This window comes from Ammospiza caudacuta, chromosome 5, assembly GCF_027887145.1.
Source record: "Ammospiza caudacuta isolate bAmmCau1 chromosome 5, bAmmCau1.pri, whole genome shotgun sequence".
Classification (NCBI taxonomy): domain Eukaryota; kingdom Metazoa; phylum Chordata; class Aves; order Passeriformes; family Passerellidae; genus Ammospiza; species Ammospiza caudacuta.
In genome coordinates this window covers 25,946,077-25,963,834 of record NC_080597.1, presented here as the reverse complement: position 1 = coordinate 25,963,834, position 17,758 = coordinate 25,946,077, and the positions used below count along the sequence as shown (strand labels likewise).

At 39.8% G+C, this 17,758-nt stretch overlaps 1 protein-coding gene across 1 annotated transcript in view; it reads left to right on the top strand.

The window, feature by feature from the left end:
- Positions 1–17,758, top strand: part of LARGE1 (LARGE xylosyl- and glucuronyltransferase 1) — a 274,524-nt gene that overhangs the window by 244,907 nt on the left and 11,859 nt on the right. Inside the window, exons 12-14 of the mRNA XM_058804704.1 lie at positions 1,344–1,507; positions 5,870–6,148; positions 13,031–13,177. Of these exons, the coding sequence (XP_058660687.1) occupies positions 1,344–1,507; positions 5,870–6,148; positions 13,031–13,177 (590 nt within the window). The remainder of the gene's footprint in view (positions 1–1,343; positions 1,508–5,869; positions 6,149–13,030; positions 13,178–17,758) is intronic.

Here is a 17,758-nt window from a genome sequence, read left to right as displayed (position 1 = left end):
CAACCATTATGCTTATTATAAGTCCCAAGAACAACAGCTCTTCTTAACACACAACAGAAAATACCTACATTTTCCTTTTTCTTTTTTCTTGAAGATGGGGAAACTACTACTTTATTCATTCTGAGCAGGAGAAAAAGATGTCTATAATTCAATAACCTTTTTAACTAAATAGTTTTGAGGTACACTGTGATTTTTATTAAAATTGTAAAATTCCTATATAATTTTTCTCATTTGCTGATGAATGTTTTACTAATTGGCTATTGTTCTCACAGGATGCTTTTAAGAAATCAGATACAAAAATGATACTTTATCTGTAACCTACATTTTAGAGCAGCAGATACTGAACTCAATTTCACATGTTAAAACCATAAAAAATTTTCATCTTCATAACATTTTATTGCAGGTGTGACTGTTTTTTCCTTTAAAATTAATGCATTTTCAATATCCTAGCTAGATGTTTGGCTTTAAAATCAGAGAATTATATAATTGTAGAATAGTTTTATTTGGAAGGGACCTTTCAATGATCATCTAGTCCAACCCCAAAAATAATTAGTTTGGGAAGGGAATTGGTCATGTGCATAGACCATTGGTCAGTTTTTCACTTCTACCTTTCCCTAGAGCTAAAGTTTTTTCTCTTAAACCTACCTGTCTAAGAGACTTGGGATTAGATTGCTTTGAGATGCCCGTTTTGTCTTTGAAGAGGCTTGGTTTCCAAGGGAGCCAGGAAGTTATCTGCCATCCTCCAGATTTCTCAAACTAGGTATCCAGAAGCATAAATCCCATTTAAAGGCTTACTTCTGGCACCTCTGCAGTGGAAAGAACATAAATCTCAAGAGAAGGAGTAATGATCAGTTAGAGATGTTACATTCCCAGCTCTCCGTCCATGCTGGTAGCAGCAGTTACTGTTCTCCAGCTGAGGCAGCAGACTGGGAATCTCTCAGTGCTGAATCTGCTGCTGAGTGTTGGCTAGTGAAGAATGTCTGTGACTGGTGTAAAACACTTTTTCTAGTAAGGATGAAATTATGCAAAACATTGGAACATTAACTCCTGGACTTGATGATTATTCAACCTGGGATTGGTCACTGGATCTTGAAAGTATGTAATACAGGTAATATAGAGAATATATAGACCATAATAGAGTGTCCTGTCTGCGTTATGAATTTACCTGCAAGCCCTTCCTTCTAATTTCTTGTGCAGTAACAAGGGAAACCTCAGGAAAACTCTGCTACTCTGTGTATTCCATTCCTCTTTGCATCATTCTGCAATTTCCCAGGCTCCTGGTTCTCTCTGATGTGCTAAAATAATTACAAGGAAACGATGTTACGTCCACTCTTTGCTTGCAGCTCCAGAAGCAGCTGTCTGAGCTGGACGAGGACGACCTGTGCTATGAATTCCGTCGCGAGCGCTTCACCGTCCATCGCACTCATCTCTACTTTCTGCATTACGAGTACGAGCCTGCTGCAGACAACACCGATGTGACACTCGTGGCACAACTGTCCATGGACAGGTGGGGAACGCCTCTTGTTCATCTGGGACTGTGAGACAGCTTTTTATTACAGGGAAATCTGACTATGGAGTGCTTTGGAGAAAGGAAAAATGCATGTGCATGGAAGCCTAGATGTTGTCTGTGCAGTGCACACACTGTGCTACACTCTACATGAGTAGAGTTCTTGAGAGGGTGACTCCTGGAGCTGAGAAAGTTGTTCTTTGTTGGGATTGTCAGGCATTATTAGTCCATGGAGTTTTGCAGTAACTTAGGAATAAACAGATGTTTGTAAGAGAATTAGGCAACCAGTTGTAGCTGACCCAAGTTTTTGCATGTGTTTTTCTGCACTAGAAGATGTTAGTTTTGCTTTCATTGGCATTTTCCTTGCAGAAAATTTCAATTCATGATTTTTCTTACAGTAAGAATCAGAACTAAATATTCTAGTTTCAAGTTAGGAAGTTGAAAATTATACCTTTTTTTTTACTGTGCTAGTGTGAAATAAAGAATTTCCATCTGAGCAGTCATTGCATCTTTATCCAAATGTAGATTCTCAGAAGAACATTTGGGCTTTTAGTTCTTAGGTGAAGTGGAATTTAATTTGGGGTATTTAGTATTTAATTTGGGGAAAAATAAATCAATTTCGTGACAAGTTCCACATATACCTTTCTGATTCCCACCCCTGCAATTAGCTGAAATTTTTCAGAAGCTTTTTCTTCAGAAGAAATTTTCCAGAAAGTGCAGTCTGGATCAGCCAGTTTTGTGAAATTTTGTAATTGTCAGCTCTCTTTTTTTTTTTTTTCTCCAGCTTCTCAGTTCAAATCTAATCCAAACTTTGTAGTTACTGCCATCATAGTGGGTTACAAAACAAATCAGAACTCGTTGAGTATTATCCAGAAACTCTTCATTTCCTTGAGCATAGCACATACAGAATACGACATGGCACGTGAATAACACCACTGCTACACTAGTAGAAGCTCAGCAGTTTTCCAGGAGGGTTACAGGAACTGAGACAAACAAAACACTTACAGCCTGTTTTTAAAATAAACAAAAATGAATAAGGGGTATTCTGTTCCAGTGGTGCCTCGGCACTGCACTGTGTGTTATGATGTGCTGTGCACATCAGTGTCTGTTCTATTGATTTTTAATTGAGGAAACATTTCTTAAGTGTTCACAAACCTTTGAGTAAAAAAGTAAAGAAATAAATTGAACCAGACCCTGAGTGAGTGCCACAGTAAATTAGTAAAGCCGGTGTGTGCACATGGTATATTTTTCCCCCCAGAATTTAATTAAAAAGAATGAGCTGGGGCTCAGTGCTGATTCACTGGCACTGATGCAACGTCTGAGCATCTGTTTCCCTTTCTGGATCCTCACTGGGGCACATGTTTTTATTGATAGACAGAACCACACATTTTTATTCAGGAAGAACAGCCGTCCTGGTTCTGTGCAGGAAAAATGTTCCCTACTTCACTGGTGTGTTGCTATAAATTATTGATTTGAGTTGGAAATACTTCCTTTCAGCTAAAATCAATAAATAATAACCTACCAAAGAACTGTTTAGCTGCTTTGTTTCCTTTGACATCTTTCAGTTACTGCCTTAACTTTTTCCATCTTCTTTAAACCACTTTTATTAAACACCTCTGGCACAACTGTAGGCATTTAAGAAGAGTGTCTCAGATGTAAGGTGACATGGACATAAACAACATGCTGTACACTACATTCCTGAATTATTCTTTGAAATTATTATTGGAGATGAGGAAAAGCAAAAAAACAACTCCAGCACTTCTCCTTGTCCTGTTGGAGTTGAGATTGATGTGACTGTCATGACAGATTTAGGTTTACCTGTCCTGTAGGCTTGAGGAATGGAAGAGAGGGATGCATTCTGCAAGCTAACATTATTGTTTTAGGTGGAAGCTTTGAGACAGACTTCATCAAGGGTTGTTCATTATTGGGTAGTTGTCATTTATTGCAGTGATGTGACATTTCCTTGAGTAATGGCTTGGTTGCTTCAGTGTGATTTTCATGCATGTGTTTTGGCTAAGCAGGCTTTTTAAAGGCTCAGTATGTACCTGAGGGTCAGAAATCAGAGTAGGACTTAAAAAAATGTGAGGTCAGAATAGGGAAAAGGAAAGACATGATTAGCAATACACTGCTTGAAATCTGAGAATCTGAGAATGAGCTGGAAATCAGTTGAGTATTCTTAAGAAAAAAAAAATAAAGAATCTCACAAAAAAATTGAATTCCAGCAAAATTCACTTAGCTGAACAGACCTTTAAAAATTTACCAACTGAATTATGGTCTCATTATTATGCAGTACAGCACTACATTTGTTTTCTCTAGAGTCCTTAAGAGAACACATTTCCTCAAGTCCACTAAAAAAAAACCAAAATAAATTGGTCATGTTGTGCTTAGAAACTCATAATTCTAAGTTTTGTGGTCAAAAGAGACATAACAGCTTACAGAGAGCAGATTATGGAGGCTCACCTAGCAGTCCCTGTAGCATATTTATGGAAGTAGAGCCTGTCAATGAGAACAACACAGTACAGTGGAGTATTCTGAAGGGTACTAAGGTGTCCAGCTGGGAACTTGTATCACCAGAAGCCAGTTTCCACTTCAGTATCATGAAAAGGTTTGCATTAGCAGGTGTGCTGTTTAAATAAGTTATATATGCCATTAGTCCACTGCATGGAGTCCTTAGAAGGCATTTTGCTGCATTTTTTACTAGGCAAGTTTTCCATTTTTAAACTGATGCCCTAAATTTGAGTGCTGACAGATTGGAGTCTCCTGATTAGCAGATTTGTATTATGTTGGAAAGAGGCAAAAAAATGTATTTTCCCCCTATTTATTATTTGTGTAATCAAAATTCTGGACCCCTTACATGCCTTTTAGATATGTTTATATTGATTTCTGTTTCAAATTTAGCTGTATGTTTCAGGCTGATAATAGCCTTTGTTTCAATAACAGATAAAAAGAAAATTATGTACCAAGTGTAGACTAGTAAGGTAATATCTCATATCTAAAAAAAAAATGATTATGTCATCTTGGTATCACAATCATTCAGAAGGCAGACTGTGTTTACTGGTATGAGTATATTCTTTTTTTTTTTGCAAATCTTCGGGAGATAGTAGGAGGGGGAAAATATTTTCTCAGATTATGATAATGCAGAAATGCATTATTAATGCAGAAATCTTGCATTTTGTATAATATTAATAGGAAAAATTCAGTAATGTGGATTTCAAACAGAGTGAAGATACTAATTTTGCATCATCTACTCTTCCCAGATTTTAATAGAATATCTGGCTAGGCTGCATAGGTCATTTCCCTCCATATTAAATCAAGAGGCTTTGTAATCAGTCCTTGCACTACTTTTGGGTGACACATCTCAATCTCTAGGCAATAAATTACCCAAAATGTTTAAATGATTTTGACCAAGTTGGGTTTGATTTATGTTTGCAAATGAAATCTTTCCTTGTCATTTTTATCAATAGTATTGTAACTGCAGGATTTTTTTAAAAATATACATCAATACAATCTGTTTAAGAAATTATTTAATGAAATTTGAGACAGTGTGAACATACACAAGTTAGTACTTTTAATGATGGTTTTCTCTGAAATGTTCTTTTGATATTCCACAGCAATGCCATGTCTGTCCTTCCTCCTCTCCTTACTCCCTACTAATAGTAAATCCCTTTCTATCAATGTGTCACCCCTTCTGTCCTTCTCCCTGACAGCCAGCCTTCTTCTAGTTATTGCCCATTTTCACCTAAGGCAGTATCCCATTGACCTGTCTCTTTTAACAGCCTTTAAGATCTGACTAACTGCCTTGCAAAATTTGGGGAAGGTTTTCCTGACAGGAGGTAAAATGATCTGTGGGTCCATACACCTCTGTCCTCCACAAGCTTGCTGAAGAGCACTGTAGTGTGTTACTGTGTGGGAATAGCTTGACCTGAAATGTGAATTGGGCACTTGACAGAGTGTTTATGAGCCCTCTATCCTCTACGTAGATCCACGTGAACAGATCCTTGCAATTGCTCAAGCTCCCACTAGATAAGTCCTGTTATCCATGTGGGTTTTCCTGTGGCATCAAAGCTTTAGACAGAAAATGATGGTGCTTTAGGTATCTGATTTAGAGCCATCTTAGGCTACATTGGATTTAGTGAGATTGGTGTATCCAGGGTGCAGTCCATCTGTCCAGGAGGAGACCTCTACTTTACCATCTTAAATAATGAATTACACTGTAGAAATATTTACTGCTTTCCACAGCATATAAAACATCCCCAATCTGTCTCCCTTGGAGAAAGATCTCTGCATTTGGTCAGGTGAACACAGACACAGAGTCCCAGACAGGGAAATAGCTTTTTCTTACTCTCACCCTTCCTCTTCCAGGCTCCAGATGCTTGAAGCCATCTGCAAGCACTGGGAAGGTCCCATCAGCCTGGCACTGTACCTTTCCGACGCGGAAGCCCAGCAGTTCCTGCGCTACGCTCAGGGCTCGGAGGTCCTGATGAGCCGCCACAACGTTGGCTACCACATCGTGTACAAGGAGGGGCAGTTCTACCCTGTGAACCTGCTCAGGAACGTGGCCATGAAGCACATCAGCACACCATACATGTTTCTGTCCGACATCGACTTCCTGCCCATGTATGGACTCTACGAGTACCTCAGGTAATGGACACTGAGGGAATTCCCACTGCCACCCACCATTTCAGCCTCTCCACTCCCCTTCCCCACTGCCCTTCTCACATATTCCCAAAACAAAGCAGTTTGAGCAGATCTGAAAACGGAAGCGTATAATGATCTGAAGTGTGACAATGCCCAGCAAAGAGCAAGAATTTTTAGAGTAGAAGAAGGGACTGTAACTGGAAAGTAAAGCAAAATAGTTATGAAAGAAAAAACCCAGATCTGAATGTGAGCCTTGTTAGCCATTAGAATAATCTCCTCAGGGCTGCACAGGAACCAATTTGAAAATTGAACTGGGTTAAGTATTATTAAATGTCCAAGAGCATCGTTTATTAGCAGAGATGTGAAACAGGCAGTTTCTCTAAACATCTCTGGTTCTTAATGCCAGTGACAGAAAAACATGCAGAGCAGTATTGAACTTGTTGTCTGTGTGACACACTCTTAATTCAGTTCCTTATCTTGAAAAGAGTCTAACCAGCTCAAAAATATGACTCCAATGCCAGCACCTATCAAGGCAAAGTAATTGTCATAAGGAAACTGGGAGGAGTAACATCAGTGTGTATTGTAACATACTGCATGTGAGCACGTTGAGCTGAGCAAACTACAGACTTCTGATCCATTAACTGAGCTTTGTTAATTAACATCTTTCTGCCCTGCAGAGGTTGGTCACCTGAGGCCAAAGCACAGAGCAAGGAGGACACCCTGTGGCCAGACAGGAGGATGTCAGTTCCTTTATCCTGACCAGTTTAGCTTTTCAACTCTATTCTAATTTGGTAAAAGTTGATCAAAGTGTTCCAATGAGGGCCTGCCTGTAGGTGTTCCCTGTCAGTTCATAAGCCTGGGGCTTTGGAGTGTAAAGGAAAATATGCCTTCTGGTGTCATGAACTTATGGAGGAGTTTCTTTCTTTCAGGCTTTACTCCATCAGACATTTACAGGGCCAAACTCACTATTCAGAGGGGTGGAGTACCTCTTCTATGAGGAAGGGATCAGAGAGTTAAGGTGTTCAGCCTGGAGAAGTGAAGGCTCCAGGGAGGCCTTATTATGGCCTTCCAGTATATCAAGGGAGCTTAATAAGAAAGATGGGGATTTTTTAGTAGAACCTGTTGAGATAGGACAAGGATAAGTGTTTTTAAACTAACAGAGAGGAGATTTAGATGAGATGCAAGGAGTAAGTTTTTTGCAATGAGGATGTCAAAATGCTGGTACAGGTTGCCCAGACAGGTGGTGGGTATCCCATCCCTGTAAATTTTCAAGGTCAGGCTGGATGGGGCTCTGAGCAACCTGATCTAGTTGAAAATGTCTCTGCTCACTGCAGGGTGGTTGGTCTAGATTATCTCTAAAAGTGCCTTCCAAGCCAAAAAATTCTATGATTTTACAAAAAGAGAAAGTAGATCTTTCAAAAAACCAAGAAAAAGCTACTTGAAAAAAAAAGGGCTAGATGACCTTTGAGTTCCAGCCCAAACTATTCTATGGCTTTCAAGATGCTGAATTTCAGTTGTATCAGTGAAGTATTAGCACACTGTGGAAGCTTGCTTTCCTCTTACTTTGTTGAAGTCGTTTCAAGTTGTGCTAGGAGCACTCCAAAATTACTCTGTTCCTTGCCCACATTAGCTATCTCCAGATACGTGGATGAAGAGTTATTCTTCATTTCTCTATTCTTCTGTTAGTGTTGCATAGTGGTACATTTTTTCAGATCAGTGCTGGACACAGTAAGGATGGCAGCTGTTGATACTGGCATTGAGTGCTAGATAAGGAACTTGTTCTCTCATGCTGCTTCACAGTGCACGGATGGGAGCCAGCAATTAAAGGAAGAATAGAGGATAGAAGGCAGAATGAAGTACGACCATTTCGTTGAGATATTACAACCGTAGAAATATTTCTCATAAGGTGATATTGTATTACAGAACTAAGTGCACCATGGTGGTGCATTGGTGATGTTTCAGAAAAAAGCAGAGATGCTCTCTGAGAGCTGCTGCCTCTGAGACTTTGTGTTACCCTGCCAACCTTTTTAAGGCCTGTACCACTCAGCTCTGACTGAGAGTCTCTCTTGCCTGGCAATATTGAAGTTGCTAATCTGCTACTACCAGCTTTTTAAAAACTGATTGGATTGGTTTTTTGGTTTTGTGTTTTGTTTTTTTTTTTTTTTTTTTTTTTTTTTGCACGTGGACTAGATGCTTTTGTAGCTTTTTCTGTAACGATTTTTCTAAGCAAAGTAGCAGGGAGTTGCATTGAGATTATTTAAAATATGGATACCCTGTGTCTTTCTGCATTGACTGTTCCCACTGCCTCTGCAAATAGCTGATTAGTGCTATCTGTCTGAATGGCAGCAATTGTTTGTTAGAGAGATGTAAAACATTTTTATCCTCATTTCCTCAGAGAGAACAACCATAAACAAATGGAAATAGTGTGGTATTTTGGGCATCACTTTGTACAGAATAAGCCAGGAAAGTCCTACTCACTGAAAGTTTGCTGATTTACATATATTGCATATTATGTCTCTGCAGATAATATATTCTCGAAAAGAAAGAAATTTCGAAAAATATTTTCAACTTATTTTGAAGGTGTCATATGATAAAGGTTACAACCAGTTTTGAAGCAGAAGCTGATGGAGCTGATGGTTACCTATCCCTTTGTTTATCTATTGCTTTGCACTTAGATTTGTGCTAATTGAGCTTTTTCATAGCTGCTAAGTAAATCCATTTCAATGTTTTTATCTCCATCAAACACCCTTTTAGTCCTGCTTTAGTCTTCTGTGAAGTACAGAAGGAAATGTATCATTTAAAGATTTCCTGTTTACCAGTAGTTACTGAGGTCACCTTGTCAGTGGCCCAGAGGTAAAGGCTTCTTCTGGTTGCTGCAAGTAAGGTGCTTGGGTCATCCTACAGTGACTTGTAACACAAAACAGTGAGACAGGCTGCTTATCTACAGCTGTCACAGCTAGCATTGAAGTTCTTTCCTAACACATTTGTGTAAAATGTGCCCTTGGCTTCCAGTGACACATTTAGCATGAATTGGGACCCAGCATCCCAGCTCCATCCATGGGTTTTGTATCTGTCCCCTACATCATGAGTTGTGAAGTAGTTCTGCTTATTTTTCAGCATCTCAGCTAGGGAGATAGTTCAGATTGTGTCTGTTGGGGTTTTTGTTTTGGTTGCCTTTGTAGTCCATGAATTCGTGTCTTCTGCAGAGAGGAAGAGCATTCAAATTAATTAAACAGTGGTTGGCAACTCTCCAGTTCTGACCACAAGCTCAATGACTGACATATTTGTAACTTGCAACCAGCTACTTTCCAAATCCTGATGATGGATTCTTTTTTTTCTGAGTGTAGTGCTTTAGGATTAAGTTGCTAGCTTTTCTCTGTCTGAGCTTCTCTATCCTCCAAAAATGGGAATGATCTTGCTATCTACTAATATGAGGATGAGAATTCTGTGTTAATTTTGAAAATAACAATGCAGATTAGAAGACTGATATCAGCATGCTGGAGTTCATTCAACTGTGAGGAGACTCTTGTGATTTAGGATTCATTTCTTCACTGCTTTGTGAAAAATATTGTTGATTAGATTTAAAGTTTAACCCAACCTTCACTGTGTCAGAATGACACACACACATAGGTCTGAACACAAAGATAGCTGGGAAATGGTTTCCTGGACAACACTAGCACAAAGAGAGCTAGCTCTTCATAGTCATAAATCCTTATTTTGGGGTTTTGGGGAAAAGGATAAGAAAGGAAAGTGGATACTGAATCAATACTACTGTATCCAAAAAAACAGTCCTCATCAGGATAGTGCAAGAATTACCTAGTTTACCCAGTGCTAGCTTGCAAAATAAGCAAATGTATTCCCTACGCTATATTCCAGATATCTGGCAGCATCAACAAAATTTTCTTATTCCCAAATGGTAACAGAACCAGCCAACCAACAAATAGCACCTCCACTCAAAACAGGAGAAAAAGTCATCCAACAGAAAAATGAAAAGGTAGATTTGCTTCCAGTAGGAAGAAGTTAGAGTTTCAGCTGGTTGTCCAAGTAGCAGACCCTAGCCAAGTTATGACAAGAAAATGGAAGGTGTTTTTTTCTCTGCCATTATCACAGTTTAAATGGCTTCTGTTGTCCTTTGTCTCTGAAGTTCAACATCTGGATGTCAGCAGTGATTTCTTCTTCCCTTTGCATCAGTCTTTTATGTCACAGAGTCCACCTCAAGGGCAGGTGATTCTACGCAGAGATCAGTGCTGCTGGGCTTCTTGTCTGTGTGCCTCAACTCCCAGCTTCATTTTGGAGAGCCCTCCACTTTGACCTTACCACCTGCACTGGTTGTGGCTGAGCTGGAGGTCTTTCCCCATGTGATGGTAGCATCCCTCACAGTGCTGTGCTTTGCCTTGGTAGCTGGAAAGGTGCTGATGACACACCAGTGTTTTGGCTACTGCTGAGCAGTGCGGGCACAGCATCAGTGCTGCCTCTCCATCATTCTGCCCCCATCTGGGAGTGGGCAAGATCTTGGGAGGGGACACAACTAATACAGCTGAGCCAAACTGAACAGAGAGAATCCATGCCAAATGGTGTCAGCTCAGATAGATACAAAAGCTGAGAAAAGGAAGAGGAAGGCAGGACATTTGTTATTTAGAATGTTTGCCTTCTGCAACAACCACTATGTGTGCTGAAGCCCTACTTCCCAAAGTGGCCAGACATCACTTGATGGAAAGGAGAAAATAAAATCTTCTATTTCTCTCTTTGTTGGTGCATACTCAGCCTTTTGGTTTTGTTTTAGCAAACTGCCTTCTCAACATACAAGTTGTTTTCCATCTTATTTTCTCTCCCATACCCAGCAGAGGAGGAGGGCTGAAAGCAGCTTGGTGGGCACTTGATGTCCAGCCAAGGTCAACCGACCATACCAACATGCACCTCATGAAATATTTCATGCATCTCTTGAAAATATTTCTGCAGAGAGTATCCTGCTATTTTTTTTTTTCACTTTGGAAGTATCTCCACATCTCTGTGGTTGCCTGAACGCACCTCAAGTATCTTGCTTCCAGACCTCTGTTTCTCTTCACTTACCTCACTCTTCATGTTGACCTCTATCACTGCAAGTGACTTCAGGCTGTTCTGTCAGTTTTTTCCCTCTGCTTTTTGATTTCTTCATGAAGGCACATTTATTCCTTCTAATAGTTCAGGCATTGACAACTGTATGAAATTTGGAGGTGACAGGAGCAGCAGAGTATGTGCAGAAAGGATCACTGGTATCAACAGCATTTTTGTGGTTATATCCCATATCTTAGAGAATAAGTCACATTCAGCACTAGATTCATCACAAGTTGCTCTGTCTGACAGTTCCTGCTGTTACTTGTGCTTAATACCTGTGCCTGCTGCAGCTTTGGTCAGCTTCAGATTGTAAACTTTGGTGGGCAGGATTGTTTCCTACTCTTGGACAGTGCAAGCACAGCAAGGCCTTGAATTTTGCCTGGGCCTTTTGAGCTCTCCATAAAACAAAGTTATAGTAACAGCCATAAATGGAAGCTGCTGTTCCCTTGCAGAGCCCAAAGGATGAGCATCACTACAAATGTTACCTGCTCCTTCCTAGAACTGAATCCCCAAAACTGTACTGCTCAAGGCTGATAGATTGCACAGAGACCAGAAAGACTTAGATTTTGGTAAAGAAACTGTATTAGTATCCCCTGCTTTCAGAAGTGTGAAAGGGAAGAAACATTTAAAAGCATCATAAAGACTGTATACTGGCACTGCTTAACAACTTTGGAAGGTCACAACTGCTGGTTGTGAAGGATGTGTCTGTTGACATGCAGGTATCTTGGCCTCTAGTGATGGTGAGGGAGAAGCTACAAGAAGAAAGTAAAAAACTATTTATGATAAGATGCTGTTAAAATCCTTCATTTGTGAAAAGTTAACTGGAATGTGTCAGGGGCTCTTTAAACAATGCAAACTTTGCAGTAAGGAGCTGAGAACAGATTGCTTAATATAGAACAGGCCTATAGGGTGGTATGAATTTCCTAAAATTCAGATTTTATGAAGTAGTTGTGCTCATCTTCATTTTCTGTGACAGCAGTATAAATGAATTCTAGGTATTCTGGGCTTAGAAAAATTGTTTGTTTGGTTCTTCTGTTATTAGGACAGTGATCCCAATTCCTTCAACTTAAAAAGCTGTAGAGAGTTTGCTGCTTGTCAACATTCTCCTTGATTGCTTGTTGCAGTAACATAAAAGTCAGGACAGTGAATCCTGTTAAAGGGAACTGACTTTGACAGGGAGAGAGAGGCATATTTCTGGTATGAAATATGGAGATAATGAAATAAAAATTGAGACAGTTATTTCTAATGACAGGTATAGTAAGATTCAGTTGGGGGATGGAAAAATAACTTCTTTTTCTTCAAATTTTAGTTTGTTAGAAAAAAATAGGCTGAACACCTCTGGCAGGCAGGATGAGAGATTGCTAAGCTGCTCCTCTGCTGCAACAGTCATCCCAAGGCCCCTGCCTAGAAAAGAGCCCTGTGTGAAATACGTATGTGCACACACACTCACACACCAAAACAGTCTGTGCACTGAACAACTTGCAGCAAAAAGAAGGAAAAAGAGAGGCATCCCAGTCCATTCAAGTGTAGAGCACTTCTCTGCTGCCAGCAGTCTGATCAGCATTGGTCAGTCAAACACACAAGCTCATTTGGAATTCTGTTGCTCTCCCTGCTCTTAGAGCAGCAAACCAAAAGGAGAAGAAAATTTGAAGCACCTGTAGGAAAAGATATGGGCCACAGTTACATTTATAGTATCCTAACTACCCATTTTTTGCACTTTATCTTGAAAAGCTCAGTGATTTGCTCATTTGAAAATTTTCCTGTTTTCATTCGTTGTTTCTCTTTTGCCAGGAAGTCTGTCATCCAGCTAGACCTAGCTAACACCAAGAAAGCTCTGATTGTACCTGCCTTTGAGACCCTGCGCTACCGCCTCTCCTTCCCCAAGTCAAAAGCAGAGCTGTTATCTATGTTGGACATGGGAACCCTCTTTACATTCAGGTAATGGAAAGTACTCTTTAACCTGTGGTAATTACCTCTGGTTTTTATGTTCTTCTGAATATTTGGTTCTTCTCTTTCACTGTCAGTTGCATTAAGAAACTCATTGGAATTTTTTTCCCTTTTCAAAGAGAGGCAGTGAACAGAACTATGTGGATATATTCTGTCTTTAAGCTCAGCATTTTATCTTGTATTACAGTCCTCTACTGAAGGACTTCAGTTGTTAAATCGAATTTGTTTTATTTTCATCATTTTTTATTGCACTACAAAAAATCAAGCGTGACCATTACACTCAGGTGCGTGTAATTTACTTTTTGGCTGCCAAATACTATCTGTGTAGCTGTGTCTTCTCATGTGACCAAAAGTAATGTATCTCTGCCCATTGGTTCTCTTCCTTACTGGAAAAACAAACACAGGCTTGTCTTATGCTCTTTTAAAGTGTGAAACAGCTGCTTAAATACCTAGAGTTCCTCTGTGCAGAGGTAAGAGAGTACTCTGACTAGAGGCTAAGAAGCAAAGAACACCTAAATTTGGAACTCCTCTTAGAAGCAGACTTCTTTTGTGGCTGTGAACAAGTCACTTCTATTACCTGCCAGACTCTTCAGTTTTAAAATGCAGCTAGCAGGGGTTAACCATCTCTTGGGTGTGTGTGGTAAGGTCTGATTAGCAGACATTTGTAAAGCATCTCAGCAATGGGAAGAGTACAATATGGCCTTATGATGTTGCACAGAGAGGGGGCTTAGGAGACTTGCGTTCTCTTCTCAGCTCCACTGCTCCCCTGCTGAGAGGTGCTACACGAATCACTTTGCTTTCTTACATCTCTGTTCCCCTTCTCTGAAATACAGGTAACAATGTTCACCTCTCCTTTTTGCAGTATTTTGAGATCTGAGATAAAAGCTAGGCATTATCCATGGCTGGAGGAGCTCCATATCGTACCTCTCTCATCCTTCTCTTACTTTGGAGCTTTCCTCACACTTTTCTCATTCCCTATATTACACACCTCTCTCATTGCAGCAGCCACCCTTCCCTCATGTGGTTGCATGCACATACCATAGCAGACAGCCTGTGTGAGTCTGAAAAACATAATTCTGATCAGTGTCAGAATTCTACCAGTAACTGCCTTGAAACAGAAACTTGAGGTGACTGAGAGAGGCATGCCTCTGGAAAGTTAACTTAAGGATACTGATAAAGCAAGTACTTTTCCCTCTGCCTTCATTCTTTAACATACAAAAGACATAAAAATTAACAAGAGATCTGATAAAAAATAGTTTCCTCTTCCATAGTTGAGAGAAAAAGTCTTTCCAGTGGAAAATAATGCCCTCGGGATTTTCAGATGTCAGCAGTCAGCTGCACAGTGGTGGCCTTCCACTACAGATTTCATCTCCAAGCTAAACAGCATGTTGGTGTGTTACATACACAGCTGGATTTGCAAATCCTTTCTCAAGTCTCACTCAGGCAAAAATGTCTTTAACACCAGTGGGAGTTTTTCCAAAGCAAGGTTAAGTAAGACTTGAAGGACATGCAGTCTGTAGCTGGTGTACATATTAATGTAGGATACATTTTACAAATGCTTCCTCAGTTTGTTTTGGCTCATTTCATTGCTCAAATCTGTAGACAGCCACAAAGCATGTGGGCTCTCAGCTCTGGGCTGAGAATTTCCACCTCCACCTTCAAGGTGCTTTAATAATGCTGCAATTTGCTGCTGAGCAGGTGGGAGTGAGCTGGGGAGGACTGGTGTGACAGTGATTGCTGAGAGTGCCTGCAGCATCCCAGTCCCTCACACCACATGGTAGATTACAATCTTTCCCTCACTGAAATTGCTTTTGTCACCTCTTTTTGAAATGGTGACCTTTTCTACCTCTGGGCAGCTAAGAAGTACACAACGGCTCTCAATTACATCCCTCAGTCAGCAGCAGAAGAAAAGAGAAGACAAGTGAGCATCTGTGGCTGGCAAGGTGTGCTGTGTGAAACCCTGTGCCAGCTCGCTGGCTCCCTTGGCAGCTGCTGGCTGGGAGTGTGCTCCCGAGGATGTGCCTGCTCAGGGCCTGGCTAGCAGCTGATGGGCACACCCAGGCACAGGGGAAACCACAGCTGGCAGTAGACACATCAGCATAGTGAGAAAATTTTAAAACCAACAACTGATTAACTAATTAACTGATTGCATCCACAATCCAGCAAAATGTTGAAGCATCTGGGAACAGAAGTGGGAAAGTTCTTCTTTCACTCATCTCTCTCACTGAAGCGGGAAACTTAGAGGAGGCAGGGAGGAAGACTACTCTGAGAAGAATAACTACTTCATTTTACTAACTTTAGCAAAATGAAATTTTATTTTAAATAAAAGCAATCAGGAACACAAGTAAAATGAAGCATTGGATCCAAAGTGGAGGAGGAGGGGATGTGGTGTGTCGCAGTTGTTTTCCATGAACCGTGGGAAAGAAACTCATTGTGATTTTAGGGAGATTGAATTACTTGGTTTGAATTTGTCAAAAATGCGAGCATAGTGAAAAATATGTTGTTCCCAATTTTCGTAAAGTACTCCAGGGATTGTCAGATTGAGTGTGGCCTTAAAATTCAATGTGTATTTAAGTCTTGAGTGAGGAGGGCCTGAACAGAAAATTGCATTTATTCATTTGTCCTGTGAGATGGAATACCAGTATAGACAGTGAACCTCTTCTCACAGTTGCATCACCGATAGTAAAGTCTGTTGGAATGACTCATCCTTTAATGGGAGCTTCCTCTCTGTGGACCTCCACAGAATGGTGTCTGCTTCTCTTTCTTTGCAGTACAGCTCGTGTAATCAGCCATTGACCAAGACCTAGTTCCAGCAGATTATCTGTGTATGAACCCATATATATTGTATGTACATATGTAATCCAATAATGCTCTCACAATTCTTTTAATGTTCTCACAATTAGATTGTTTTCAGTCTAATTACTTCTCCATCACTATTGTGTGTACACCTCATTTGAGCATCCAATATTCATTTACCTCTTTGTCAGGACCTTAGCTGTCCTTTTGCCTTTCTCTTTCCTTCTACTCACATCAATCACTCTGAAGAGGTAAGTAAAAAACTTCGGTTGTTACTTGGTTTTGTACTATCAAATCTACTCCTTCCTTTCTGGGTTTTTTGGTTTTTTTTTTTTTTTTTGGTTGTTTTTTTTTTTTTTTTTTTTTTTTTTTTTTTTTTGTCTCTGCAACCCCAGTTCCATATTTTCCCTTTATTGTCTCTTCCCAATTATTTATTTTGCTCTGCTAGTTGGCTGTCTGATCCACAGAGGTTATACTTGAGCTGCTATAGGTGCTTACACTGATACTTCCAAAAAGGGTGGAAAGAAATTGAATTATTTTTATGGTTAGCATATTGTTACCCCCTGTTTAAATCAGTGGGAGAGTGTTACTAGAATAACAGCAGCATTTGGCTGCTTCTCTGCAGGAATCTCTCAATTAACCAAAGTTTGTACGGGCTTTGAAGATACAAATCACTTCATAAGTGTTTAGCAGTCATTATTATTATTATCATAATTAATTTCAAAATGCCGGAGGTAGGATTTTAGAAGATACAGCACCCTCCACAATCTCATATAATTTTAAACCCCACATTGTGACTGTTGGGTTGGGGTTTTTTTCCAGCGTAGATAGCTGCACATTCATGACTGGCTAGGTTAGCCACTCATCTCCAAAAAAGGCCAAGAAAAGGGATAGGCTTTTTGGCAATGATTCCAAAGAGCATTAAGGGTTATAAGCATCTTTGTGAATCTGGCACTGCTTGCTAATAATCTCTGGAGAATTATTTCACTGTCACTGTCATTATTTCCCTGTTTTTTAATACAAAAGAGTTTTGTTTCTCCTGGTCCCTAAGTGAGATATCTGAGAGTGGTAAAACCTATTTACAGTTTAGAAATGCAGCATACAAAGGACCATACATTACTTGTGACCCCAATGCCATGGTAATAATTCAGTCTTCCTGCACTTCCCCTAAAGAGAGAGTCAGCAAAGATGAAGACCTCTGATTCTCCTGTTACAAGCCATACAAATATGTCCAAAAGAAAACTCCTAGGCTGTGATTTTATATTCCTGTTTTTAGCAATGGCTTACAATATTTTGAGAATTTCTGGGATTTAAGCATTACATCATGCTGTAATTTTTCAATATTTAATGCTCAAATCCCTTCACTTTTAGCATGTGAGTCATCCCTGTGAATTCAATGTACCTTACTTTACAAATTGGCAGGATATTTGTTTTGTCTCTTCTGTTGCCTATCTATCTCAGTGTTGTAATACAGATACCTGCTATTCCTTTGTTTCATTAATTAATCTGTGACTCTGCAGAAAGAGCTTGTCTCATTGATTTTTGGAAAGTGTTAGAATAAGTGGGCGAGAGAGTCATTGACCCTGGCACTAATGGGGTGCATTCAAGCTGTGCTAGGAGGAGACCTGCTGTGACCTAAACTAGATTAGCCAAATATAAAAGGATCTTCTTCTGTAAATCAAATTGATTACTTTACTGAAGATCACAGGAGTACTCCCCACAATGTAGAACTTAGAGCAGAAAGCCTTTATGTAATATTTTACTTATTAATGTAAT